The sequence below is a fragment of the Prionailurus bengalensis genome, chromosome B1 (assembly GCF_016509475.1).
Source record: "Prionailurus bengalensis isolate Pbe53 chromosome B1, Fcat_Pben_1.1_paternal_pri, whole genome shotgun sequence".
NCBI lineage: Eukaryota > Metazoa > Chordata > Mammalia > Carnivora > Felidae > Prionailurus > Prionailurus bengalensis.
In genome coordinates, this window is record NC_057344.1 from 43,032,895 (window position 1) to 43,045,694 (window position 12,800).

Consider the following 12,800-nt stretch of genomic DNA (forward strand, 5'->3'; position numbering starts at 1 on the left):
TTTTGCAAATAATTAAATCTTTATTTTGTTCTAATCTTTATGCCTTTGAATTTCTATCTCTAGGTTTAATGTACTACCTTTGATCTTTTATATGATGCTAATAAAAAGTGTCTATAGCAGGTATTTTTAACTCATTTCTAGTCTCAATAGTCTTTTGAATTTTCACCATTAAATATGATAGATAGTTTATCCAACTTTGTAGAGGCCCATCATCAGATTAAGTGGGTTTCCTTCTATTTATTTTTAAAATTCTGAACAGTTTATAAATTTATCAAAAGCTTTTTACACATTCATTAAGATTAATAAATGGGTTTTTTATTTTTGTGTTGACTAGATAGGTAGATAGATAGATAGATAGATAGACAGATAAATATCCAGAGGTTATAATTATTATTTCTGGGAGGATCAGTCTCATACAAAGTTACTTCACCACAACTGCAACCCAAAGTCAAGATATCATCTTTTTAAAGTTTCTCTTCCATTTCAGGCCCATTTCCCAACTGGATTGCCTAAATCGTTCTTAGTAGCATTTAGTTTTTCTTTATACATACTGCATATGAAACATTGTGAGTTTTTATGTTTTGCAAATGTTCCTAATCTGTGACTTGCTTTATCATTGTCTCAACAGAATCTTTGGATGAATAGAATATATTCCAAAGTTACAATTTTATTTGAAATTTTGTTTCAGGTTATTGTAGCACACTCAAGAAACTGCCTATCCCAAAGCCATAATACATTCTCTTGTTATCTTCTATAAGATTATTTTGTATTTTACATTCACACTATTTTATAGCCTATAACATTATTATATTGATTCATCTGAATTTACTATTCTAAATACCATAAAACAAATACCAGGATACTAGGAATTTTTTCTTTCCATATGGATAGCCAATTGACCCATGTTGATGGAAAAAAAACTTTTTTGCCCAATGCTGTATTTTATCAATGGTCTCATTAACCAACTTATATATATTATACACATTATATACAGTCTGTTGGCTTATTTGTTTACTATTGAAATATAATACTCTCTCGGGAACATAAATGTTGGTGTCTGGCAATTTAAGTCCTCCAAATTCACTATCATCTTAAATGAGTGACTTAGTTATACTTGGCTACCTAAATTTTCATGTTAATAAAACTATCTGCTGAGACTGTATGGACATTGAATCAAATTTATACATCATTTGGTGATGGGAACTTCTGCTTCTTCTGGGTGAGAAAACTAGAAAAAAAACAGAAAAAAAGCAAATATCATGTACTTGAACGCAATCTAGAGTTGCTGAACAATGGTAACTAGGTGCTGAAAATATTGGAGAGGGGATAATGACACATTTGAGCTGAGTTTTTTGGGTGCTTTAATCTCAGCATCTGTAGATTCCAGGCATTGGTAGGATGTGAAAATTCAAGGTTTCCTCTGCAGTAGACCACTATTGGGCATGGGGTACAGAAAAGTAACAGGGACAAGAATGCAGGTGCTTTTTGCCTCAGGATATTTGTCAATTACTTTGCCACATGGGTTAGGACACCTCAAAGAAAGTATACTGAAAGCTAGAAAGCTTTTAGAATTCTCATAAAACAGAAAGGTTTGGAGATGAGAGGTTTGATGAGCAGGCATTCAGTTGAATATTCTAGAGACTCAAGAACATAAGAGGTAATCTGGGCCTTGTTGAGTAAGTAAATGGCTAAAACTATTATTACCAGGCAGAGAGAATGGCAAACCACCCTTTTAAAAAACTTCAGTATTATTTGGAGGCTTTACATTTTTATGTTCAATGTCAAACATTCAAAAATAATAAAATTATAATAAATTTCTAGGTATGGCAAAAGATAAATTAAAAACAACACACAAAAAAATCAAATAAAGAATGCTAGATCCTAGGCGTGTTTTCATCTGATTGTTGAAAGAAGCTTGATAGAATTGAGAAAAAAGGGAGAGGAAAAAAAAGAAAAAAAGAAGCATCAGCAATCAGACAACAAAAGGAAATCAAAGGCATCAAAATTGGCAAAGATGAAGTCAAGCTTTCGCTTTTTGCAGATGACATGATATTATACATGGAAAATCCGACAGACTCCACCAAAAGTCTGCTAGAACTGATACAGGAATTCAGCAAAGTTGCAGGATACAAAATCAATGTACAGAAATCAGTTGCATTCTTATACACTAACAATGAAGCAACAGAAAGACAAATAAAGAAACTGATCCCATTCACAATTGCACCAAGAAGCATAAAATACCTAGGAATAAATCTAACCAAAGATGTAAAGGATCTGTAGGCTGAAAACTATAGAAAGCTTATGAAGGAAATTGAAGAAGATTTAAAGAAATGGAAAGACATTCCCTGCTCATGGATTGGAAGAATAAATATTGTCAAAATGTCAATACTACCCAAAGCTATCTACACATTCAAGGCAATCCCAATCAAAATTGCACCAGCATTCTTCTCGAAACTAGAACAAGCCATCCTAAAATTCATATGGAACCACAAAAGGCCCCGAATAGCCAAAGGAATTTTGAAGAAGAAGACCAAAGCAGGAGGCATCACAATCCCAGACTTTAGCCTCTACTACAAAGCTGTCATCATCAAGACAGCATGGTATTGGCACAAAAACAGACACATAGACCAATGGAATAGAATAGAAACCCCAGAACTAGATCCACAAACGTATGGCCAACTCATCTTTGACAAAGCAGGAAAAAACATCCAATGGAAAAAAGACAGCCTCTTTAACAAATGGTGCTGGGAAAACTGGACAGCAACATGCAGAAGGTTGAAACTAGACCGCTTTCTCACACCATTCACAAAAATAAACTCAAAATGGATAAAGGACCTAAATGTGAGACAGGAAACCATCAAAACCTTAGAGGAGAAAGCAGGAAAAGACCTCTCTGACCTCAGCCATAGCAATCTCTTACTCGACACATCCCCAAAGGCAAGGGAATTAAAAGCAAAAGTGAATTACTGGGACCTTATGAAGATAAAAAGCTTCTGCACAGCAAAGGAAACAACCAACAAAACTAAAAGGCAACCAACGGAATGGGAAAAGATATTCGCAAATGACATATCGGACAAAGGGCTAGTATCCAAAATCTATAAAGAGCTCACCAAACTCCACACCCGAAAAACAAATAACCCAGTGAAGAAATGGGCAGAAAACATGAATAGACACTTCTCTAAAGAAGACATCCGGATGGCCAACAGGCACATGAAAAGATGTTCAGCGTCGCTCCTTATCAGGGAAATACAAATCAAAACCACACTCAGGTATCACCTCACGCCAGTCAGAGTGGCTAAAATGAACAAATCAGGAGACTATAGATGCTGGAGAGGATGTGGAGAAACGGGAACCCTCTTGCACTGTTGGTGGGAATGCAAATTGGTGCAGCCGCTCTGGAAAGCAGTGTGGAGGTTCCTCAGAAAATTAAAAATAGACCTACCCTATGACCCAGCAATAGCATTGCTAGGAATTTATCCAAGGGATACAGGAGTACTGATGCATAGGGCCACTTGTACCCCAATGTTCATAGCAGCACTCTCAACAATAGCCAAATTATGGAAAGAGCCTAAATGTCCATCAACTGATGAATGGATAAAGAAATTGTGGTTTATATACACAATGGAATATTACGTGGCAATGAGAAAAAATGAAATATGGCCTTTTGTAGCAACGTGGATGGAACTGGAGAGTGTGATGCTAAGTGAAATAAGCCATACAGAGAAAGACAGATACCATATGGTTTCACTCTTATGTGGATCCTGAGAAACTTAACAGGAACCCATGGGGGAGGGGAAGGAAAAAGAAAAAAAAAAAAGAGGTTAGAATGGGAGAGAGCCAAAGCATAAGAGACTGTTAAAAACTGAGAACAAACTGAGGGTTGATGGGGGGTGGGAGGGAGGAGAGGGTGGGTGATGGGTATTGAGGAGGGCACCTTTTGGGATGAGCACTGGGTGTTGTATGGAAACTAATTTGTCAATAAATTTCATAAAAAAAAAGAAAAAAAAAGAAAAAAGAAAGGAAACGTTTGAAAATTTAAAATTACAATAAAATAGAATATAATGAAATGATGAAAGTAAAACAGAATAAAACATTTACAAAAATTTCAAAATTATAGTGGAAAAAGTTAAAGAAAAATGTTTTTATAGAAAAAGAAAATAAATCATATTCTGTACTCACAAATAAAAACCAAAAAAATGAATAGATGGCCCAGTGAACAGATGGAATACAATTAAAATTACTTCCAGTTTCCCCTACAAGTCAAACTATGAAACACTTCATAGTCTGTAAACTAAGCAGGCAGAGAGACTTGTGATGTTTGTTCCTCTAGGGCGCTGTCGGCACAGTTGGACTTGGTGGGGTTTGGTGTAACAGGTCCATTCTTCACTAGACAGTGCTGTTTAGTGTCCTATGGGGGATCTTTGTGGCAGGTGTACACATGCATGCACATGCACAGGAGAGGTGAAAATGGCATCACCCAGCTACCCAGTCTCTAGTATCAGAACTCCATGCTCTTGCCCACCGGCAACCAAACATCCCTCTTTTGTCTCCCACTTCAGTCCACTCCCCACTTCTACACTGTCTGCGACCAAACCATCAGCCCACCAAGCAGCAACTCCCTCCTGAGTTTTATCTCAGAGACGGCTGTGTTACCAAACCCAGCACTGAGGGCCCTGTAGCTTTGACCCACTCAGACCCTCTGGGGGAAGGTTTGCTGAGCAATGGCCAGGTGCCTGGCCTGCCTACCCCTGGGAATGTTCAGATCATCTTGCTGCTAAAGATGTCCAGAGACTGCAGCTGGGTGCCAGCCTGCCCCTGAAAAAGTTTGCATGATCATGTAGCAGCAGCCTTTCAGGGATTATGGTAAATCAAACATACATCTGGCACCAGGATTCACCACCCCTTAATGTCTTTATTCCAACATCAGCAAACATGGCTGTCCTCCAGGGTCTGCTGGGACCTTTGCCTGTGGGGAGGCTGCACAGCCTCTACCATATGTCCTCTCAGACACCTCAGATTTCGCTGTCTGATCCTGGGGATTTGCCCTTCCCACCAGAGCTCTGCCAGGGATCGAGCTACAGAGTTTCAGAATATGCACTCTCCTGTTCATACAGTCTTAAGGTTATCCAAACCCTCTCCTTCCCCTTTCCCCTTTCTGCCTTTCTTATTAAGTCCCTTATGGGTGTTTCCACTCTTTCTCTTTCTCTCCACCTGCTTTTGGGGAGAGTACTTTTCCTGTACTCTGTCCACTGTCTCCATCCTCTCCCCACAAGCAAAAACAGCTCCCTACCCTCCATGGCTTTTCTCTCCCCCAGTTTACCTCTCCACACCATGAAGCTGCTGAGTTCTGTGGTTCAAGTTATGCAGATTGTCATGTTTATCCTCAGATCAATTTTCTAGGTGTGCAAAATGGTTTGGTGTTGACCTAGCTGCATTTCAGGAATGAGAGACACAAAAAACTTGCATGCTTCTCTGCCATCTTGGCCCCCCTCAATTTGCTAATATCTTGTTGAGAATTTTTGAATTCGTGTTCATCAGAGAAATTGGCCTAAAATTCTCCTTTAGTGGGGGATTTGTCTGGTTTTCGAATTAAGATAATTCTGGCCTCATAGATTGAGATTGCAACTTTTCCTCCCATTTGTATTTTTTGGAACAGTTTCAAAAGAATATATATTAATTCTTCTTTAAATATGTGGTAGATTTTCCCTGGAAAGCCATCCTGCCCTGGACTTTTGTTTGTTGGGAGATTTCTGATTAGTGTTTCAATTTCTTTGCTGCTTGTGGATCTGTTCCAATTTTCTATTTCTTCCTATTTCAGTTTTAGTAGTTTATATGTTTCTAGGAATCTATCCATTTCTTCCAAATTGCCTTATTTGTTGACATATAGTTTGTCAAAATATTCTCTTATAATTGTATTCCTTTGTTGGTTGTGATCTCTCTCATTCTTGATTTTATTCACTTGAGTCCTTTTGCTTTTCTGTTAAGTCTGGCTAGGGGCTTATTATGTAAATTATTTTTTAAGTTTATTTACTTATTTTGAGAGAGACATAGAGAGAGAGCAGTGGAGGGGCAGAGAGAGAGAGGAGAGAATCTTAAACAGGCATTGCACCTGAGCCAAGAGATCATGACCTGAACTGAATTCAAGAGTCAGATGCTTAACCGAGGCACCCCTCAATTATGTAAATTCTAGCAAAGAACTAGCTCCTAGTTTCATTGAGATGTTCTACTGATTTTTTTTAAATTTTGGTATCATTTCTGCTTTAGTCTTTATTATTTCCCTCTTTCTGCTGGTTTTGGGCTTTATTTGCAGCTCCTTTAGGTGTAAAGTTAGGTTGTGTATTTGAGACTTTTCTTCCTTCTCAAAGAAGACCTGGATTGCTATATACTTCCCTCTTATGACTGCCTTTGTTGCATCCCAAAGGTTTTTGACTATCATGTTTTCATTTTCATTGGATTCCATGTATTGTATTAATTTCCATGTATTGTTGGGCTTTCCAAAAAAAATTATTTTGTTTGAATTTTGTGTGGGGCCCAAAATAAGAGAAGGTTCTGCAACAGGTACAGGCTTCAAATCAAGCTGCTTTACCACTTGGGCCATATGATCCAACATATTCCATGATGGTTGAAGTGTCAGTTGCAGGTAGGGATGCTCTTTGGAGCCTTTTGCAGGCTCCACAGATGCATATCATAATGCAGGTCTTTAGGATTTTGGAGGAAATCCCTGCCATAACCTATAGATAACTACTTTCTTTTTTCAGAAACAGCTCTTGGCCTGCTGCTGGGTCTTTGTAGAGATTGAATTCCTGACCATGGGCCACCGACTTCCATACAACCTCAGCTTCCTATCATGAACTGAGTGTTTTCTGACCCACCAAGCCATGAAATTAATTATGCACAACAGCACTCCATCATCAAATGTAAATACTAATAACATGATCAGGCCCAAGCAGGCCCTGAAGGCAGAGGTAAGTTACATAAATAAGTGGCTTAAATGCTCATGGTCCCCTCTATTGCCACACTGCCTTGTCTCTCCCTCCAAGCTTATACTTATGGCCTTATGGGGTTTATTTACCATTAGCTGAAGAAAGAGAAGACTTGGACCTAGTTTACAGATGATTCTGCACAGTATGCAAGAACCACTAGAAAATGGAGAGCTAAAACACTACACTCTTTCTCTTGGACATTCCTGAAGACAGCAGTAAAAGGAAACCCTCCCCAGAGGAAATAACTTCCGGCAGTGTACTTAGTTGTGAACTTTTCTTGGAAGGAGTAATACCAAGACATGTAATTGAATATTGATTCATGGGCTGTAGCCAACGGGTTAGTTGGATGGTCAAGCACTTGAAAGGAAGAGAAGTGGGAAATTGGTGACAGAGAAATTTGGGGAAAACTTTTATAGATATACTTCTCTGAAAAGGCAAAAAAAAGTGAAGATAGTTGTGTCCCAAGTGGTTTTTAACTAAATGGGGAACTCAGCAGAGAAGTTAATAATTTTAATAATCAGACGGAGAGGACGACTCATTCTGTGGATACTAGTCAGCCTATTTCTCTAATCACACCTATTCTTTCTGAAAGGGCTCATGAACAAAGTGGTCATGGTAACAGAGATGGAGGTTATGATTTGGCTCAACAACATGAACTTCCACTCACCAAGCCCTACATGGTTACAATCACTGCTGAGTGCCTAATCTGCCAGCAGCACAGGTCAATTCTGTCAGGTGTAGCACCATTTTCTAGGATGATCAGCCAGATAGAAAACTAGTGACAGGTTGATTACATTGGGCCAGTTCCATCATGGAAGGGACAACGTTTTTCTTTATTGGAATAGAGTCTTGCTATGGATTTTGATTTGCTTTCCCTACATGCAGTGCTTCTGCCAAAACTATCCTCCATGGAATTATAGAATGCCTTACCTATCATTATGTTTTCTACTCAGCATTTCCTCTAATCAAGGAACTAACTTCAGAGAAAAAGAAGTGTGGCAATGATCCTGGGCTCATGGAATTCACTAGTCCCCCACTATCCTGAAGCAACTAACTTGACTGGAATGGCCTTTTGAACACTCAGTTACATCATCAGCTAGGTGGCAATATCTTTTGGGGCTGAGATAAAGTTCTCTACAAGACTGTTTATGCTCTGAATCAGTGTTCATATATGGTGCTATTTCTCACATAACCAGGATTCATGGGTCCAGGAATTGAAGGGTGGAAATATAAATGGGACCATTCATTATGACCCCAAGTGACCCACTAACAAAATTTGTGTTTCTTGTTTCCATGACTTTATGCTGTGCTGGCCTGGAGGTCTTCTTCTCAGAAGGAGAAATGCTTTCATGAGGAGACACAACAATGATTCCTTGAGAAGGAGATTGGAATTTTTCAGGATTTCTCTTAGTATTACCATGCCCTATAATTAAAGCCAATAGAAAACTACCACAACAGGACTGCTAATGGTCCAGACCCTTCAGAAGTGAAGGTTTTGGTCACCAAACCATCCCAGGTGCTTTCTGAGGTCAAAGAGAAAACAGAATGGGTCGTAAAAGAACGTAGTTGTAACTACCAGCTACAACCACATGACACAAAAGTGAAGACTGTAATGTCATGAGTGTTTCCTCCTTATAATGTCATAAGTACATTTTTGTGTGTATATATAAATATCTTAAACAAATATCTTTGTTTTCTTTCCTCCCTTACTCTCTTATAGCATAAGACATTTTGACTTTATGTCAGTATTTAAGTATTGCTGATTTTAAATCATAGTATTTAAGTTAAAAGATATTAAGAGAATAGTGAACATCATTCAAGGATTTTATCTACTTTTCTGGGCAAGGAATTAGTGCATTTTTGTTTGTATTCAGTATACTTATATCACATTATAGTTATGATATTTGGAGAATAAGTATATGATTGCAAGTTGAGCAGGGATAGACTTGTGATGATTAATTTTATATGTTAACTTAAGAACCACTAGAAATCTGATAAATGATTATTTCTGGTTGTGTCTGTGAGTGTATCTCTGGAGGAGATTAGCATTTTAATCAAAAGATTGAGTGAAGATTAACCTCATCAATGGAAGTAGGTATTATTCAATCTTTTGAGAAACTGATTAGAAAAAAAAAAAGACAGAGAAAGGATGAATTTGCGTTATGCTTAAGCTATGACATTCATCTTCTCCTGCCTGGGACATGCATTGGCATTCCTGGTTCTCAAGTTTTGAAGTCATACCTAAACTTAGACCATGGGCTTTCCAAGTCTCCAGCTTTCACACCCATACTAAATTTCACTATGACCTTCCCTGGTTCTCCACGTTCCACATAGCAGATCATTGGATTTTTTGGCCCCCATAAATATATGAGCCAATTCCTATAACAAATTTTCTCATTAGCTATCTACATTAATCCCTCTCTCTATATATCATCTATCTATAATATATCTACCTATCTATCATCTATCTGTCATCTCATCAATCATTGATATTCTATTCATTCTGTTTCTCTGGAGAACCTTGACTAATGCATTTTTTTATTATAACTTACTCTTAAGAATAAACATTTTCATTATAATTTTCTTTAACTCTATGAACACTTTCACTGTTAAAGTTGATCAAGATTTTTTTTGTATAAGGTTTTTTATATAAATGTCCATGATGTCTTTCCATTCTTTACCTTGAACCTTTATATAACTGAGGTACATCTTTTGTGAGCAGCATATAATTGAGAATTATTTCCAAATCATTTTTTTTTGATTGGCAATGGACCTGACTATAATGTAACTACATAGCATTGCAATTTAAAATATAATAGTGACCTTTAATCATGACATTAGATTTATTATAACCTTTCTTTATCTCATGCCTACTGCTTAACAGAGTTAGTGCATACTAACAATTAGTATAACTTAAAAAATAAATATATAATATAAAAATTCATAAATATGACTTTCTTACAAATAATTCATCTGTAAAATTTTATATGTAACTATAAATTTATATTACATTTGTTATATGAGAAATCTTCCATTTTTTCTTGTTAGATCAGAACCATAACATGCAGGTTTTGAATCCCAATCAGGAAATGCAGGTAACTGCGGTTTGTTTTGTTTTTGTTTTTTGGGGTTTTTTTGTTTGTTTTTGTTTTTGTTTTTTTCATTTTTTCTGTCCATCGAAGATAATTATTCTGGAAGAATAAATGAAAGGGAAAAAGTTACCTGTTTGACCAATCAAGTTAAAAATGATTAATTCAACAAATAGCATGGGGTTACCCTTATTATAGAGTTCTATCATGTTATTTATTTTTAACCAACTTAATACACAAATGCTCAAAGATTAAATGTTATAAGAAACAAATTTAAAACATCACACTGCAAATAAATTTTTAAATGAAAATTGGAAAGTCATTTATAGTTTACAATGCCTATGACATAGTTTACAATATTGAAAAATATTTTTGAATTCAATTTTTATTCTATGTAGCAATATATCACCATTAAATATATATTATGTTATTTAAATTTATCTAATACATTAAATTTTCTGTTTCACTGTCTCTACCTTTCACTATTACATTATTTTATACTCACTGTGATATGATGGATTGTTTTCCTGGCTAATCCCTAGGTTCACTCTCACTTTCAAGTTGCCTATATATTTCAAAATAAATATAATCACTTAAAATTATATTTTTTCTAGACTGTTCCACAAAACTCTGTATACACTTTTAATATTGATACAGCTTTGAATTCCTATCTAGGATCTGAGACTAAGCACTCCTTAAGAATATATTACCACTGGGGCGCCTGGGTGGCGCAGTCGGTTAAGCGTCCGACTTCAGCCGGGTCACGATCTCGTGGTCCATGAGTTCGAGCCCCGTGTCAGGCTCAGGGCTGATGGCTCAGAGCCTGAAGCCTGTTTCGGATTCTGTGTCTCCCTCTCTCTCTGCCCCTCCCCCATTCATGCTCTGTCTCTCTCTGTCCCAAAAATAAATAAACGTTGAAAAAAAGAATTTTTTTTTAAAAAATTAGAAAAAAGAATATATTACCACTGAGAACACTGATCAATTAGTAATCAAGATTAACATGAGAAAAAAATAGATTAATGTAAATTTACCTAAAAATGAATGCATAATTTTCATATTAATGACACTATTAGCTAAATAACATTAAGCTTTCTTGTGATTCATCTTCTGCCATATTTATTTCTATGAATTTTACCAGCTACTTTCTCTCCCAAAGATATTTGGTATCATTTTTCCACAATAAAGTCACCCAACATATGAATATCCTTACAAATTGAATTATGTTAACTATTTTACACCCTGCATATTATTTCAGAAATGTTACATAACATTTTCAAATCATTTCTGTGAAACGTATTTCTTTTATTTATATTATCTTATGAACTTTAAATATTTTAATAAAATTTAATGTTTATTAAGTAAAATGAATAGCAACACAGAACCCGAAGGCACAAATTATTTTATAGCAATTCCTCTGAAGAAAAGTAACACAAGTATAATATTTATTTTTATTTTTGAAGCATATTTTCAGATGTTTCTAAGGTTTTTTAATGAAAACTTATTTTATTTTTTCTAAAGATTAGCCTTGACTATAATCTCAATAGTTCAGTCTACTATTTATTAACTTTTAATCTTTTCAACCTTTGGTTGCCTAACTTTCAATTTATTTAACAGCCTAAAAGACTAATTACTCTTTTAGATTTCTCTGTTTACTTTTAATAAAATAGTATGCACAAAATACTTTGAAATATATAAATAATAAAAAATAAAGTAATAATGTTTAATACATATTTAATAATTAAGATCAAATAATAAAAAGAGGTAGAAAAACATTAACTAAAAATCGTTTCCACTTAAATTTATCCCAACAGAGTTCAAGTTGTTACAATATTAAAATTCCTGACCTTTTAAATATTCTATTTATTATGCACTATACTGATTATTAATATATTAAGTATTATATTTTACATGAAGATAAAAATTGAATCTGAATTATTATTTATATCATCATGCTGTTATTTATTAATAGGTCATATATACGCCAAAAAATTATCAAAAGAATGAATCTTAAATATGAAATCAATATACTCATCGCTTGTATACTCCTCAGTTCTCCATTTGTTTCTTTGGAAATAAACTTTTACCAGTACGGCAATCAGTAAACAGAGAATAATGAAAAAAGGAATGAGTAGGAAAAATGGCCATCTTGTAGGTTTGGAATGATAAGCATTTTCAATGTAGCGTCTTTCTAGGAGAGAAAACACCAGTGATTTGAAAGCAATTACCAGGAATATAATAAAGACAATTGTTAAGGGGGTCTATCCACCAAGATCTAACAACTGTAAATATTTATGCCCCCAACGCTGAGACACTAAAATATGTACATCAATTTGTCACAAACATAAAGAAAATCATTGATAATAATACAATGCTATAAGTGGGGACTTTAACACCCCACTTAAAACAATGGACAGGTTACCTAAGTAGAAAATCAATAAGGAAACAATGGCTTTGAATGACACACTGTACCAAATGCACTTAACAGATATATTAAGAACATTTCATCCTGAAGCAGCAGAATACCTATTCTTCTCCAGTGAACATTTAACATTCTCCAGAATAGATAGCATACTGGTTCAATTCTCAGCCCTCAACAAGTACAAAGAGATCAAGCTCCTACCATGTGTATTTTCTTACCACAACACTATGAAACTTGAAATCACAAGAAAAATTTTAGAAAGAACAGAAATACTTGGATATTAAAGAACATTCGACTAAAGAATGAGTG

General features: G+C 35.5%; 1 protein-coding gene across 3 annotated transcripts in view; it reads right to left on the minus strand.

Moving 5' to 3' along the window:
- Positions 1–9,951: 9,951 nt before the first annotated feature.
- ADAM2 (ADAM metallopeptidase domain 2) overlaps positions 9,952–12,800 on the minus strand; it is a 136,899-nt gene continuing 134,050 nt past the window's right edge. For 2 of the 3 annotated variants that reach the window (XM_043563591.1, XM_043563596.1), the window contains 3 exons: positions 12,101–12,260; positions 10,578–10,637; positions 9,952–10,174 (listed from right to left, as the gene is read on the minus strand). In XM_043563591.1, the coding sequence (XP_043419526.1) occupies positions 10,604–10,637; positions 12,101–12,260 (194 nt within the window). In that variant the 3' untranslated portion in view covers positions 9,952–10,174; positions 10,578–10,603. Of the gene's footprint in view, positions 10,175–10,577; positions 10,638–12,100; positions 12,261–12,800 lie in introns of those variants that run through there. The other variant, XR_006294637.1, reaches the window with a different exon arrangement.